Consider the following 17,507-nt stretch of genomic DNA (forward strand, 5'->3'; position numbering starts at 1 on the left):
AAAACTTCTCTAGCAGTCAGTGCATTTGCACAGTCAAACCTGCCTTCCTGAAAATTCTGGTACACTTGGAGCAGCAAGATATGACTGGACTTTATGGGACAGTTACAAATTACCAACTAGCTTGTCACACATTTGACTCGCAAGGAGACACACAGCGAATTGCCTGATTTGTTAATAATGTATGAGTGAGTTATAATTCAGTTCTATGTGGTGTTTTGCCACGAAGAAGTAGTATTTTATGTGCACTACATTATATCAATGCCTGTACCCAACAGTAAATGTTTACCTGACTCAGTATTATTTGTTATCATTTTATACCAGAAAACAAATTTCCCTAATTACCTTTCTTGGCAATTCTTGTCTGCTAGCCATTTTGTCATGTTCAAACTCCCACTGATTTGATTCAGTGTATTCAGTCTGATTGGGTCCCACACAGCTTAAATGTCATTGTTTGGCTGCCACTCAAGCATCCAAAATAACCATTAAAAGCTGTTTGTTTTCTCATTCTCTCTCTCACTTGCTCACTCTCTGACGTATTAGTGGTCGCCACACACTCAATTAGTTACATGTGTAATGTGTGAAAGTGCGGGGGACAGATATGTGCGTGTGAGACTGAGAGAGCAGGGAACATGTTCTCCACGTCCCCCACTTCAGTTATGCCCTTGTTTTCAGGAAATATGAACAAAAAAAACAAACACTTTATGAAACAGATAATCTGCCTGTGTGCATTACCGTGAGAAAATCAGGATCTTACTGTGGCACTATTGCTATACTTCCACTAAAGAAAACTGTACTCTGAAAAAGTTGTCAATTTTTGGCATCCCTGAACTTAATACTTCTTGAAACTGCCTTTTGCCACAATCATGAGTCTCCCTTGTTTTATAAAGTCGGATATCACTTAGCAGGAGACGTAATATCGTTCAGATGCCTGAGGTGGTCCTCCCTCATTGAGTCTTTAATGGGCTGCAGGTTTTCACTGGAATTCAGTTCCGACTAGGCTAGGCATTCCGGAAATCCTCGGCTGTGTGCTCAGTGAGCCACTGATATGTGGATCTGGAGGCATGCTTTGGGCCATTGCCCTGCTGGAAGCGCCAGTGAGTGAGGTTTCTCTTCCTGCCAGAAGCAGACAGAATTTGCTCCAGAATGCCCTGGTTCTTCACAGAGACCATAATGATCCTGCATCCTAACAAGGTTCACGAGAGGTTTTGAGGCAAAATGACCTTGACACATCAAATATTATCCTACATAACCATCCATATTTTTGCCTACCGCACATCTGTCTGTGGTGGTTGTAGCCAAAATGTTTTTGGTCTCGTGCAACCACAGACCCTGATTGTAATCAATTATATTTACTAAATCGCAGATCCTTTGACAGTTGCAATGGAGTTTCTTTTGGCAAGTCTTCTATAAATCTTCTTAGTATGCAGGTTCGTTTTATTATGATTTGGGTACTCTGAGATATAACCAACAACTGTAGTTTTCAAACAGTGATTGCTTCAGTATTTTTGCCTTTCAAACCTTCCACTTTAACATTCACTTGGGCAAAGTACACCTGCGTCCTTTTCTGTGTGAGATTTGTCCATGAAACTGAATTAGAACAGAGTTCTCCAGGTTCTCTCCTGTAATATTCATTTTCACTCCTCCGTTACTTTGGTTAGTGGCCTGATATTAGTTGGTAGACAATTAGTGACCATCTCACTTCAAATTTTTACCTCACAGAAATGTGTATGCGTTTGGTTTAAACATGAGCCAAGCCTACGATGTTTAGATTAAGAACGTTTACACTGGAGCTCCTATATAAATATTCTGCCAAATAAAGAAAATATATTTATAGTACTGTTTCGCTGTTTTTGTCATACTGTCATTTAAACACAACCTTTAAATAAATCAAAGTTAAACGAACAATTAACTTGGATCTTAAATGGAAAATATCAATCTTCATCTCTTCTGTTATGTTCATGATGTTAATGTAACTATTTAATTGTTTCATTTTATGGTGTATTTAATTAAATGCAGTCAATTCACTAATCTTATAGGCGATTTACACAGAATGTGATTGTTGTTCTTACCAGTATTTTAGTACCTTGCGTTATTTAAAAGCGTAGTATACCTATCGCTATTTAAAAACATGTTGAGTAAGCTAAAATGATTGAGTCGTGATTAATTACATTGCTTTTTCTCATTATGGTTTAGTTTATATTTCTACGCGCTATTTTATACCTTCGAATTTCTATTGCATAATAGCTGTAAAAGGCACTTTCGGAAGCTCACCTTCCTCACCCTTTCCAGGGGTGCAGTAAAGGCGAGGCGCGGGATGGGCGGGGTTTTTGCGTGGCTTTGGCAGGTCTGCGGTGAGGAGCCGCATCTCAATGAGGGCCGGGCCAATGTAAATCACGACACGACGCGGAGAGCGCAGCAGCTGCGACCCACCAGCCTCCTGGAGCTCACAGCACCGTTCAGGAGAACCTCGGGACAATAAAAGGAGGCGCCGGACTTTCTCACGGACAAGACGCGATCACATCGGCGATACTGAATTTTGGCCTTCCAGAGAAAATTCGGATTGTTCTTTTATCCTTCCGTCACTGTTTATTTGAGTAAGTATTTATTTATTTTTTGTCATTTTTAAGTACAAATGCAATAGAATGGATAAAAATGATGCCAACAGGACAACTGTCCATTTGACAAAATGTGCTTGCCTTAGTCATGTTAGATAATAGTTTCATCTCTATTGGTGTAAGTATGTGTTAAAGCTTTCTGGGCTACGTAGGAGACAGGGCAAGTTGCTATTCTAGTCGTCCAACTCTGGTAATGTGATTAATTCACGGAATTACGGACATTTACTAACATCCATTGTTTGACAAAATGCATAAATCTTTACGAAATTTGTTGCCACATTATAGCATCTGTAGGATCCGCTACATCAGTGGTTTACATTTATATTAGTAATGTCGAAGTGAGAGGTCTTCGGTATGACAGACGTGGGTCTTAGTGACGCCAAAGACTTGGAGCCGCAATGTCTATGTGGCCTAAGCAGTCATTAAAAAGTTATTTTCAGACTGGAGGCGAACTCGGTCAGGGGCAGCATCACTCCCCGTCGCTATCACGGAACATTCAGGAGTATAGCAAGCGCGTCGTGCGTAGTAATCGAAAGATTTATATCCTTTTTGCTTCGCAGGATTTCAACCCTTACTGAGAGAGATGGAGGAGCATTTCGACGAGAGAGACAAAGTTAAACGGAACAGACGCGGCGTGGCACGGGCGAACGGTCTCCCAAGTCCGACACACAGTGCGCACTGTAGCCTGTACCGGACGCGGACCCTGAAAACGCTGAGCACGGAGAAGAGGGCGAAAAAGGTGCGCTTCTACCGAAACGGCGATCGGTATTTCAACGGGATCGTGTACGCTATCTCCACGGACAGATTCAGGTCCTTCGACGCTCTGTTGGCCGACCTCACACGCTCTCTCTCCGATAACGTTAACCTGCCCCAAGGAGTCCGGATCATCTACGCGATTGATGGCTCAAAGAAAATCACCAGTATCGACCAGTTGACGGAGGGTGAGTGGCAGCTCGGGATGACGCACCTCCTAACCAAACCGAATAATACTGCCAGTGTAAACACTCGTACTTAAAATGGGTCATATACCACGATACGCTCCACGCAGCAAAACAGTTTGCATATTGATTCGGATCAATGCACTGATACGTATCCCTCGCAATCGCAGCTTAAACAGATGTTGCGAATGGTAAGCTGTTGGACTGAGACCATATGTATTTATTCTTAACGCAAGGCCGCATTATTTAACATATACAGCAACTGGTGTCCTCGTTAATTGCATTACCCTAAACTATAATACAGTACAGGCTTCATCCCATGCCCAGTAATACATGAAGTGGTCCTTAATATAATCTCTGGCATGGTTGGGCATCACAACAAAACATACATTAAGGCCCATAGGGTAACAGAAAAAAATACTGACACAGTCTGATTTACAGTCCCATCTAAGTCTGACAGAGTGGTGAGAAGTCTTGGTAGAATCAGTGCATTTCAGCAGACATCACCGTAACAGATTGGCTCTGCTTGTGTTTCTCGTCTGTACTTTCCCCTGTTATAAGTTCTATTTAAAGCGTGTGACTGCTATGTCATGCCTTCATCAATGTTGTTTATAACGTTAACACCAAGGGCTATCCCTTGTCCATTCCTTCCTGTTCTAGGTGAGAGTTATGTATGTGGCTCCATCGAAGCCTTCAAAAAGCTTGACTACACCAAGAACGTCAACCCCAACTGGTGTGTGAATGTGAAGGCGTCGGTGTGCCCCAGGTTCCCACCCTTGCTCTCCAGCTCTAAACCGGGGTTCCATGACGGCAGGGAGAGCAGGGACTTCGTCCGGCCCAAGCTGGTCACCATCGTCCGTAGTGGGGTGAGGCCCCGTAAGGCCATCCGTGTCCTGCTCAACAAGAAGACAGCCCACTCATTTGAGCAGGTCCTGGCCGACATCACAGATGCAATCAAGCTTGACTCTGGCATTGTGAAGAGGATCTACACACTGGATGGAAAACAGGTACCAGAGTTCCCCTTGACTTGGCTTTTTTTATTGTGGATTCTCTTTATGGTGCTACATAAAGTTATCTTAAATGCGAAGACAAACACTTTTTGTTGGGTTTGCCATTCATGCTACCATGGGCAATGGCGATGTTGACTTACTTGATGAGAGTTCAGTGATTTCTATAATTACATCAGTGTGTGTTTGATCAATAGTCACTCATCTCTACTTGGCTGTAAACACTTATCAGTGTATCTTGGTGTCTGATAAGATCAGTTAGTCACAGGACATAAAGACTGAGTGCAGCGTTAATCGGTCATTGTTGCAGCCATCTCCATGTTCAGATCTGACAAAGAATGGCTGACTGTCACGTACATTAAAAATAGACCAGAAATCTGTAAAGTCTCGAGCTTCGGAACACTTCTACTGTCAATGTAGAACGGCCTTTAGTCCAATTAAAATATGGGCTCATTTTTCTGGTAAACACAGTCATCTAGACTCATGGGTTTGATGAATTGCCTATATTAAGGTCTCCTCCATGTGGCTCAAGTACTGTAGGAAAAGGCTGTCTCGTACCTGTAGGCCTCTAATGAGAGAAAGAGAGAGGTTTATACTCCCATTCATGCCTGTGCCCACACAAGCATTTGATGGCCATTCTCCCTGAGCTGGCAGAAATGCCTCCAGATTTGTCCTTCCTTCAATTCCACCCACGCCTACCTTTCACCCGTCTGCAAACAAACATACATTTATTCCCACTCACATTCACATTGTCTCCCCCCCCACACCACTCTCTCTCTCGCCATCATATTCTTTCTTCTTTCTGTTCAGATGGGTAAATTGTGGAAATGTAGCCTGCCATCTGGCCAAAATTCCTCACACACTAATTAGGTGGTGTGCTGATCTGATCTCTCTGTGATGTCTGCCCATTGATCTCCACTGATGGAGCTCTGCCAAGATCTGTTAAGTTATTCATCAACCTTTCAATGAGACGTCAACAACACTGATTTCATAAGACTTCTTAGCAGGTCCTTCTTTATTTAGCCTTGAATCTGTGGACCAGATTTGTGGAATTTATGAAAACAATGGGCAGCCATTTTGTATAGCAGTAATAATAATAAACCTTAATTTATAAAATGACAAATTTACATTTATGGTATGTAAACAGCATGAAAACGAGTCATTAAACCCAAGAAAATTAATAACCTAAACTCAACATATTGTGTTTTCCCACATAGAAATTCATGATTCTTTTAATTCACTGTTTGTTTCTGTTTCCTTCATGCTACTTTCCACTTCAGAGATTAGACACCAGTTTTCCTTCTCTCTTCTCCCATGCTTGAGGAGCACTAAGAGCAGTGTGGTCCATAGAGCAGGAATTGATTGGCTCTGGAGGCACTGCGTAATGAAACAGATTTGCCCCACTCCGAATTGTCTGGATTATGCAATTATGAGCAAAGACCAGCGAGGGGGGGGGGGGGGGGGGGGGGGGGGGGGGGGGGGGGGGGGGATGAGGGAGGGGGGTGACAGAGAGAGAAAAAGGAAGTGACCTGGAACATAGAAAGCTTGTATCCCACCGGTGAGAGAGCATTTGACGGGAGGAGCCCAAACCCCAGATGGTGGAAATGACATGAAAATGGCCAGGAAAAATGTGTTTGGATTGGCTTGTTCTCAGTCTCCGTCAATACAGTCATTGCTATATGTGTGGTTATTGCAGTTTAAAGTCTGTGCATTCACGACTTGTGTTCTTAAGCTGCAAAGCCCTTGTAAGCCCAGCTTTAGTTCTTATAAAGCTTAAAGTCTGGAGAATCCATGTAACTGTGAAATTCTTCTGCAGAGCATTTAAATATAACAAGTTCAGGAAGACTATGGAAAGTGATATGGGTCCTGCCCTAATTGGTCAGTACATCTGTGATTCTGAAATAATTATTATGCAGAAAAGTTCTGCAATGAAGTCCTAACCTCTTCTGGCCACGAGAGATTTCATTTTGTTGTGATCAAATCAGACAACTGTTACGTATGGCAGGGTATGGGTTGAAGCGTGTCCCAGTCAAAGAGCTCGTGAGTGGATCCAGAACTGGGTTTGTGGGTCCTGCAGTAGTTCTCAGTGTCTTGGGGCACCATGAATTTAACCTTTATAATGAGACTGGAGACAGCAGATCAAGGCCTTATTCTTATTCCTGTCTCACTGTGCGCCAATTCTGTGGAGACTCTTCAGGAAAAATGTCAAAGCAAAATTGTTTCAGTTTGTACTGTGACATACTGTACCATGCCATGATGCTGCATCAGATTTTACTCAATAGCTTTTCCTCTGTTCATTTTAATATGCAGATTTTATATTTGCCTTTCTGAGAAAAGTCCACCAGTCTTCCGGAACTTTCTGTAGCTTCAGAGTGAATCTGGGCTGTGCTGTGCTCAGATCGCACGGGACCTTTTTATTTGGTGTCGCAGTGCTGTTGGAGCGGAGTGCTGAGCACATGCTCTCTGGCCCCTCTCCTGAGCCAGAGGGAGACTGGCAAAGCACCGAGCCCGAATGAATAATGAAAACGTGTCAGGTTGTTTAAGTCATGTTCAACCCCATTAAAGCGCTCTGCTGTAACGGCTGTGCTGCACGCATGCTCTCGACTTTCTCCAGTTTATTTTTCTTTGATCTCTTTGTTTCATTCTCTCTCTCTCTCTCTCTCTCTCTCTCTCTCTCTCTCTCTCTCTCTCTCTCTCTCTCTCTCTCTCTCTCTCTCTCTCTCACTCACACACACACACACACACACACACACACACACACACACACACACACACACACACACACACTGAGCTCCACTCATTTAGCAGTTGACCCAGCAGACAGACACGTTTTCTCAGTACTCAGGACTCATCTGTATATCAGGCCATGAACGAGACCTGTCAGTCCATGCACAGTGTGGCTTCTCTTTGACGGCACTTGAAGGGAGCTAATTTTAGCCCAATATGCCATTCCCTTATGATCTCCTCCTCCACTGAAACTGATCCCCCCCCCCCAAACAGTTTCTATGACAATGTGATCCAGTTGCTTAGGAACGAGCTGAGCTTCAATGACGTCACAAGGGGAAGTGTGTGATTGTCCAGGGTGAGATAGAAACTGGGTAAATGGCTTAGAACATTACTATGGCTTGTCTGCACTTATTCCCTAAGCCTCTGTTTGCCTACTGGAAACACACAAGTACTTAGACTGCATACACACACACACACACACACACACACACACACACACACACACACACACACACACACAGAACCCCTCTTAAACAAGCATAGCAAATGTTGACCGATGGCATCTGTCATCCTGGGTTGTCTCAGACAAGGCCTTGGCTGTCTGTAATCAGTAATCAGTCATGTGTTCACCAAGATTATAACTCTTCAAACTAATTTGCTGGTCCATTGCTTACGCACACACGTCCTCCCCTCAATTAGGCATGTCTTGGCCCAGCGTGCCCACCCCTTTCAGCCAGCCTTTGTTCAGCTGCCCTGCTTGTAAGGGATAAAGGTTTAATCAGAGCTCTGGGGGCGTGTCTTCCCTCTCCCCCCCTGCCAGGGAGACACTGGGCCATGTGCTCTTATATATGGTCTAGCGCTTTTGTTCAGCAGTATATTATGCCCTGAATTAGGGGCATTCCTTCCCCAGATCAGGATTTTAAAACGGATGTCAGGGGGTTGTCTGAGGGCAGCCAGGCTGTGAATGAGCCATCGCTGAAGCTTTGCTGAGTCATTGTTGCCAGGTGGAGGGCTTGTTGGTGACTGAATGTCTCTCTGCTCTGCTCTCTTGCTCTCTGTATGTGTGAAAGGAAGAGAGAGTAGGTGTGGCTTTTTCAATAGCAAAGTGTGTGTGTGTGTGTGTGTGTGTGTGTGTGTGTGTGTGTGTATGCAGTCTAAGTACATGTGTGGTAAAGAGAGGGGCCGGAGAGTGAGAGGGGGAGGTCTTCACCACTGGAGATGACACACGGGCCCTCTATGTATTTGGAGACTGACCTCACCTTAGCAGATGCACTCTCCCTGTTATCTAAGCATCTGTTGCCAGGATTGTGTGCACACACCAGAAGCGCAGCAGAGCCGCTGTCCACCTCATTACCATGTTATTGTACGACATCACACTGCCCCCCATTTCTAACAACCTCATTTACGCCCGAAAACTTGTAAATCCTCCTCTCCTAAACACTGAAACAAAGCTTTCTAAATAGGTTACTGGTATTTATTAAGATTACACACACACACACACACGCGCGCGCGCGTCTGTGTCCAGCTCCATTCCTGACAAACAATCGTCATTACTCAACCAGCCACATCCTCACTGATCAGCCTGAATACTAACTGTATGCTTATATCCTGTTCCCTCTCTGTTAAACCTCACACCTTGTAATTGGATTCCCTTCTGTCTGTGGAGTCGATACATGATGAAACTTATTTTCAGAAGTTTTCTTTTTTCTTTTTATCTGTTGCTAAGTGATCTTCATTTGATAATGTAGCATTTAAACCGAAGTACATAAAAAACTTTATAACTCAGTAATGGACACCTCTTAACTGACATTCATATTAGCTTCAAAAGCATTAGAATAAGAAACAGTGCATATTGCGAGAGAGTTCACCACATGCTAGATTTTTCTCAAAGCCTAAACAAGCCTTTTTACAGTAAGCTACGCATTGCCCTTATTATCTGTAGGTTATAGACTATTCTGATCACATTAATCTGGCATATTGCACAATATACAGTTCTGCTAGCAAACTGTGCAATAGTGTTTCGTTTATTTTAGCCTCTCCATCCTCTCTATGTGCTTTCTGTCCATTTACACATTTATTCATGAGGAGAAAAACAGGTGGATGGAGAGAAAAACAGATGCAGAGGGAAAGTACGAGGGAGAGAGAAACGAGAGGAGTCCAAGGGGAGAGAGCGGGGAGGGGGAAAGGTGTAGAGGAGGAGAGAGAGTAAAGAGATTGGTCCTCTGTAGCAGCCTCTAGTTGTGTGCCCTCCCCGTGCCTGGTTTGCACTGCAGTAGCTCTGCTGTAATGATTAAAAAGGCAACTTTAAGCGCATGTAAGCTGGTCCACAGGCTGCCTTACGTAACAGCAGCTGCGTAACTGTTTCCCAGCCTGCCTGGTGTTTAGCAGGCCTGGTCCAGTGCCCTTCACTGGACACACAAAGAAGTCCAGAACCTCTTTGTTGCACTTAACAAGAGCAGATCATGGTTTTATTAAACAGCTTTGACTTGCATTTGAGTGCTGATGCACTTACAGGGGAAAGAATTCAGAGAACTTGGGCTGCAGTTCTGGGGGCTTCTGATTTCACTCTAGAAGGTCCCGAAAGGGACAGAACAGGAGTGGCCAATAGGGAATACGTTACCTAGGAGGGTGGAGTTTCAGCCATGGCTTTTTTTTTGTCATCAAAAACTTTATAAACATTGTGTATATTGCTTACAACAGCGATCGATAGTTGATTAGTAAATATATTAAACTTTTCATCTGTGCATTTCCCTGTATACAGGAGGTGACTCTGTGTTATGGGTTAACGGCTACTGAAAAGAAAGCAGTTACTCCATGTTCATCATGAGTGTGTAGGATACAGATGAGCAGAAGGGAGAGTGAAGATGTGGTGGAGGATGACTCTCCTGCCACTTGCTGCTTCCTCGCATAGTAACACCATTGGGGTGATGACCAACAGCCGTTTCCATTCAACTTCTTTGTCCTATATAAACAACAAAACAGGGACAGCGCCTTTGCTGTATTGCTGGAAGCTGGAGATGATGTGATGTGATGGCTTGTGTAGGATCACTCTCCTCGGCCGTGAGAATGCAGTCATGTTTGATTGATCAGTGAAGTTTGTTTCCTAGCACACATCCTCGCCTACCATGTCAGTGTTGATATCCGGTCAGTAGTAGTCCCGTGATGCATGAGGGCGGCGGACGCACTTCGTGCCTCCAGAGAACAGCGCTCAATACAGTGACCTGCGAGAATACTTGGACGGCATAAGGCAGGCGTTAATAATGTGGCTGTGAGAATGCTTTGTCCTCGTATTAATGTGCCTTTCCTATTCAAATACACATGTACATGCCCCATTACTTATTCCCCAGTGGATAAAAACATGGAGAGGCCCGATGCGTGTGGGCCGTTGTAATTTCTTCTTGGCCTTGTTTTGTAATGTCTTCTTGTTGTTCCTAAGTAGCTGACATAACATTAGCACACATTGTGCTGCTTCTCCATCAGCAGGGGAAATTGCCTTTCATTTATAAGGCAGAGGCTTGGAGGTCTTTGTTGGTACTATGCAGGCTGTGGCTAATATCCATGGACTCTGTGCTCGCTTGCACGGTGAATGTGTGGGGACGTATGGAGCTCTATGACGGAGGTGGGCAGTAGTGTGATCTTTTGGCTGATGCGTCCTGTTTGCTAACAAGACCGGGCTTTATGACGAGCCGTCCGCCTACGTTTATGACTGTCATTGCTGTGTCCTGTCATATGGTGTGAGTTTCTCCTACACACACACACACACACACAAAAACACAAACACATATACACACAAGCAAACACACATACTTAAGTGGGAACTGGCATTTTGTCATTTATAACCTCCTTACGTCAAAAAATGCACCTACACCTACACTTACACCTACACTCAATCTCACACACACACGCGCACACACACACAAACACAATCCTGCTAGTGGGTCTCCACATGGTCGTGGGCTGTTGGAGTGTGTTAGCTTGGTAAGCCCCTGCTGTGTGTTTGCGTCACACCGAGCCCGTCTTCTTTCGTCAAACGGGCCCAGCCTGGGGGCCTTACCTGGGCACAGACCAGATTAGCTACTGTACTGCTAACTCACGATGTGTAGCACAAGGGTGAGTGACCACTCTTGGATGAAGGGTCATAGTTCAACTGAGAGAGATGCATTTCCTATTAAGTGACTGTTAGCAGGATTGTTGAATCTGTTTCAGTGATGGCTAAGCGGACAGTGTGACAGTGTGAAAGTATAATGGTATAAATGGTATAATGGTATAAATAATACCATTTGCGCTCATTTGAATAAATTGTTATTTGTGTGTTAGTTTTCTAATGTAATAAAGGTTATTAGGTAAATTGTAGTTGAAGAAAGAGAGAGACAGCATGAGGAAATAAGATCTTCAATTAATAAGAAGTTCTTTTATTTATATATATATATATATATAATAGCAAATATTAGATATTATTCATTTACTATTACAATACAGGCATCATTTTATTTTGTGTCTGTACAGGGAGAAACTACAGTTTAAGATACAGCAGAAGAAGTGTAAAAATTACAATGTAGTACAGATTGGTAGTACAAGGTTCCAGAGAAAGAAAACATTTCGGACAGACAGACAGACTTGCGTTCTTATTGCATACATTCTCTAGGCAAGGCCTTTATTACATTTACCTTTTTCATAACTTAATAGATATAACACAATTATTAGTTTACCTTAACTTGAATGTCATTTCAAGCACTTCTGTGTCTTCTCATGTTTACAGTAGATGGGTTCCGAGTCCCACTTTAAAGTGCTTCCATCTGGTTCCAGTGAGCCTAAGGGAAAGTAATTGGTGAGCTTGTATTGGGGATTCAGAACCATGGACAGCTCCGCACAAACCACAGATGTGATGCTTTTCGAAATGAGTCAGCAAAGTGCTGCAAGGAAAACATTTGCTTTAAAAAATGGATTTTATCTTTGTTATAGCTGCTTCTTATTTTCTGTAGCATTGTACAGTGGAAAAGAGCCGGGCTTGGCCAGTGTCCCTTGACTGATCGCTCTGAATTACAGGCATTTCCTTCGCCAGATTGTTATAGCCTGTTTGCTGATCACGGGGTGTCAGTGTGACTGTGAGCATGATGTGTATTAACATATTAATCATTACTTTCTTTTGGTCTGTTAGTATTTTCCAGTTGAAAGAGGCCATGGTGGTGTCTCTGCAAGGCATGTGTGTGTCTGATTGCTGCCTGTCTGTGTGTCTGCTGTGCATTTAGCCTGTCTGACAGTCACCATGGCTATCTATCACTTTGCAGGTATGCTACTGAGGTGATAGTAGTGTGAGAGAGCGAGAGAGCGAGAGCGAGAGCGAGAGCGAGAGAGCGAGAGCGAGAGCGAGAGCGAGAGCGAGAGAGAGAGAGAGAGAGAGAGAGAGAGAGAGAGAGAGAGAGAGAGAGAGAGAGAGAGAGAGGTGCAGGCTTCATTCTCACTGTAGCCAGCAGTCATAATCCCAGTTTATTGGACTCGTAGTGGTGCTAGAATGCAAGCAACATTCAATTTGAGTCTGTTCTGTACACACACACACACTAAGTGATATATATATATAAGTCCCCCCCCACTGGCCTCCTCCTTGGCCATGCATTTTGTAGTTGTTTTCACTGCTGCAAGTGAAAGTTCTCAGAGCCATTAGTCAAAGTCTAATTTATTTATATAGGACTTTTTGCACCAGCTGTTTTCACAAAACAGCTTTAAAAATGTCTGAGTCTAAGCCCCAGTGAGCAAGCCAAGGGCAACAGTGCCAGGAAACAACTCCCTAGAACATTGAGAGGAACCAAGACTCAAAGGGGGGGCCCATTCTCCTCTGCCTGACAATGGACACCACAATAGTCCAGTTTTATGGAAGTCCTAGTATGGCCTCGACGGTGTGTGTGTCTGAAACCCATCCTGCAGGAGAACGTCCATCAAGGGCAACGGAGAAGTAGTTAGCTGGGATGGAGGTGTGGTGGGCTACAGCAGGGGGTGGTGGGAGGAGCCATGGCATCTGAGATGGGCTGAGGCTCAGTAACATCATGACATCGGGTACGTGTACCTCAGCAGAGAGAAAAGATTATTAGCCGTGTCCAGGTATGAGGGTTTGTAAAGTAGGTAACTGTAATGTGCAAAGATGGACTCCAACAGAACCAGCTATGGCCACACAGCTAAAAAGGAAAGAGCCAGAAGGAACCGCAGGCATGAGGGCACCCTGGAACATCAGCACTCCGTCGCTCCGTCCTGACAGCATCATAACATCCCAGTTTACCATAACTCTCAATGCCCATGGACCCATGGAAATTTTACTGGGAGTGAATGTAATGTTGCTAAGGTAGGAGTGATGTGATCAAATTCTGTAGTTCTAGTAAGAACTCTGTTTGCTGCATTTTAACTTGCTGGAGCTTGTTTAGGTACTTAGTGATACAGCCAGGTAGTAACGCATTACAGTAGTACAATCTTGAAGTGATAAATGCAGGAAATAGCTTTTCTGCATCATGTGAGGAGAGTATGTTCCTAATCTTAGCAATGTTCCTGAGGTGGAGAAATCACTCAAAGAGATGTGATTGGGAGACCATTTATTTTCATTACGTAATTAGAGAGTGAAGTCCTAGCTATCTGTGGCACTGACAGAAGCACAGGATTAAGTGAGAGAAAGTTTCTCAACATCTGGTGCTGACATCCTTTATGCATTCCTCAATAATACTAAGATGATATATGCCCTCTAGTTTGGATGAGACATCCAGCTGAGTATCATCAGTGGAAACGGGCCCTTGAACAGATCCTTGTGGGACACCATAACTAACTTGAGTTGAAGGCTGATAAGACTCCATTTATATTAAACTGGTAGTGCTTAGATAAGATTTAAACCAGAAAAGGGTTATTCCCCTAATCCCAACAACATTTTCGAATCTATTGAGTAAAATGTTGTGATCTATAGTGTCTCTTGCTGCTCTCAGATTGAGCAATATAAGCAAAGAGACTTAACCCAGGTCAGAAGCCAACAACAGGTCATTAACTACTTTAATCAGTGCTTTCTCTGTACTGTGGTGGGGGCCTGAACTCTGACTGAAAGACTTCATGTATCTGGCTCTGACTCAGGTATGAGCTTAGGTGCTGAGCTACAGCTTTTTCTAGAACCTTGGAAATAAATTGAAGGTTTGAGATGAACCTGTAGTTTGACAGCTGAGGGTCGAGGTTAGATTTTTTGATGAATGGTCTTATTACTGCTAATTTGTGCCAATTAGCACATTGTTTTTTGTCTACCTGAAATAGCAAGTCTCAGACACCCTCCCACTTACTGAATTAGTGGAGCTGTTGGCGAGGAATGTGACAGCCTATGAAATGCAATTATCGAAAACAACATCTTCAGTTTAGCAACGCCCCTGCCTGAAATAGGTATTTTGCAGGTTGCAGAGAGTCTGCTGCGGCTGGGAGTGTGCTGTGAATACATACACATTTGTGGAGAATGTGTTTTTTCTTCTCATAAATTGTTGGTTAGGAATATTTAGGACTTGATGCACGTCTTCAGGTGCTGACATAGCAGCTATTTTCAACTGCTTCTCTGAGAGACAGACTTGCACTATGTGACGTCCTGTGTGAAATATGCAGGATCTGACTAAAGCATTTAACACAAGTTTAAAAAAAAGGCTTTTGTTTCCTTTGTGTTTTCTGAAGTGAAAGTGAGTGAATTGGCATATGATCCCTTAACTATTTGACACTTTAGAGTCACTGTAGGATCACTGTTTATGTGAGTGGTGCTACAGTGTTGCTGTGTGCTAAAAGCTTGGAGAAGCCTGCCTGTTGGGGCAGCAGATGAAGATGGAGGGTGGAGCAGCAGGCGTCCACAACTCGCACCACCGCTTGTGCCTGTCTGCTCTCCGACACCTCCACCTCCTCTCCCCCTGGCAGGCCTGGCACAGCCACTCATGCTGGGATTACGCAGTACTCCGGGCGCTGCAGGGGGCACGTGTGTGTGTGTGTGTGGGCATGCGTCGGGTGGGTTGTTTATGGTTATGGACCATCTATGTGCTTGTCTCTACGTCAGTGCGTGCGTGTGTGCGTGTGTGTGGGGTTTGTGTGCACGTCTTATCAAATGCCACAACGCAGCAGATTTTTAGCGTGTCAGAACTGTACGGGGTGGCAGCTTCCACTGTCATTGACTGTCATCATAAATGAAGGGACAACTGAGCCTTACTATCATAATACCAACATTCTGGGGTTTGGGGTTCAGCCCTGCGGAAAGCTTCAACTTGAGCAGCCTATCGGTGTGTTTTCAGCACACATTTCAAATGTTTTCACATTTGATGTCTGAGAGAAGCTTCTCTCTCAGCTTTTCCAAACCTCTTTTTTTTTACATGCTCAGCTCATTTACTATGAAGTTCATGCGAAAAAGACCATTTTTGCTACAGCATACTCTATCATCTGGTATGATATTTACAATTATTTATAATACTAATTTAATCTTTGAATTCAAAATTGAAAGATGATTAAGGGAACAGGATAGGATATGTAACAGCTTAACATTGCAAGTAAATACTGCCATCTAGTGGATATTAGGAACACTGCCCGTTAATGAGATGCTTCCTTATGCGGTGCCATTTGGCAGTATATTTCTGCATACCCATATTATTTTTCCTGTTTTCCTCAACATACACACTCACTTGATTAGATGCACTTATTTACTATAAACACTTTGTACAGCATTGTGTTAGTCAGATAGGGTTAGGTGTGTTGATAGACTATCAGTGAAAGTGACTAAACACATCTGTTATCAGGCACAATTTTTGTTAGTCATCCTGTAGCTCTTCATCTATAGACAGCGCGAGAGGGAAGGACAGAGAGTGAAGATGGGGGGAGGAGGGAATAAAATCTTTTAGGGAAAATACATTTACTATTCACACACCAGGAAAAACATATTTCACTCACAACTATAGTTTTTCCTCCCATGATGGTCCCTGTTCCTCCTCATTTCCGTCCTCCTCAGGTTTCTGCTGTCTGAGGTACTCACTAAGCACTTTGTCACTTGGGGCCATTATCCTGGTGCACTCCTGGATCTTGGTTGTTTCATGCTGGATAGTGGATCTGATGCTCACTAGTCCTCACCCATTCTGCTTAGCGTACAGTCTCAGAGGGCTGGATTTGGGATAAAACCCTCTGTGCATTGTAAGGAGTTTCCTTGTCTTGATGTCAGTGGCTTCTATCTGCTCCTTAGGCCATCTTATTATGGCAGGGAGGTACCTGATGACTGACAGGGAACAGGTGTTGAAATCTTGGATCTTGTTTTTTCCATTCAGCTGATGTCACAGGACTTGCTTCCCTCTTTGTATGTATTTGGCTGTACTAGATTTCCTTGTGGCTACTTCTTGATTCCCATTTACCTGTGGGATTCCAAAGTGCTTGTAGCTGAGGGGGTTCTGCAATGATGCCTGTCTTCTTTTAGGGGAAAATACATTTACTATTCACCCACCAAGAAAAACAAACTTATTTCGCCCATACAGAATGGGCCTAACCAAATCTCCAGACTGAAGTTTATATTTCTGTCCTCTAGATGGCAGAGTTGCTGCATGAAATTTGCTGACTAGATGGAGAATTCATTACAACCAGTCATAAGTGTATAAAGTACAACAGACCTGTACCTACAGCCCCTGATTAGTTAAGCGCATATTTTTGTTTTATCAGTGACCGGTGTTACCGTAGGGCAAAACATGGAGCTGCCCGTTTCTTACAGCTTTGGATCCAAAAATACAGTGTAATAATGTCCTGGTCTGGGATCAGTGTGTCTCAGTCATAATACGTTATTCATCAGCATATGAATGTCAGATAACAGATCTTAAATTAGCCCTCATAGTTTAAAAGGGTCACCATGCCAGCCCTGATTCAAGCACTTGCCAACAGACACACCATTTTCCAGGCCCTGTCTGCAGCTAAACGTCACTTGTCACTTTAAACCTACTGCCAATTTACATAGCAGACAACAGCAGAGTGGCCCCAAGATTAATACACAACCAGCTGCCAAACCATCCCCATGGCCAAATCATTGTGTTTTTAGCTTCCACACACAGTGGTGTAACTAAGATCTTCTGGGCCATTTACAATCTTTATATGTAAATATATATATAAAAATTCCCCACTCACCCTCCAGGCAGTCTTTTTCTTTCGAGCTCAGGTCCCCTAACTAGTAGTCTGGGAGCTTGAGAGTCCTGTGTAGTATCTTAGTT

The 17,507-nt window shown here is 43.6% G+C and overlaps 1 protein-coding gene across 4 annotated transcripts in view; it reads left to right on the forward strand.

Moving 5' to 3' along the window:
* Window positions 1-2,421: 2,421 nt before the first annotated feature.
* Window positions 2,422-17,507, forward strand: part of dclk1a (doublecortin-like kinase 1a) — a 41,953-nt gene continuing 26,867 nt past the window's right edge. For 3 of the 4 annotated variants that reach the window (XM_027001618.2, XM_027001615.2, XM_035535887.1), the window contains exons 1-3: window positions 2,422-2,594; window positions 3,176-3,556; window positions 4,214-4,560. In XM_027001618.2, coding sequence (XP_026857419.2) covers window positions 3,199-3,556; window positions 4,214-4,560 — 705 coding nt within the window. In that variant the 5' untranslated portion in view covers window positions 2,422-2,594; window positions 3,176-3,198. Of the gene's footprint in view, window positions 2,595-3,098; window positions 3,557-4,213; window positions 4,561-17,507 lie in introns of those variants that run through there. The other variant, XM_027001616.2, reaches the window with a different exon arrangement.

The sequence above is a fragment of the Electrophorus electricus genome, chromosome 17, assembly GCF_013358815.1.
Source record: "Electrophorus electricus isolate fEleEle1 chromosome 17, fEleEle1.pri, whole genome shotgun sequence".
NCBI classification, from domain to species: Eukaryota; Metazoa; Chordata; class Actinopteri; order Gymnotiformes; family Gymnotidae; genus Electrophorus; species Electrophorus electricus.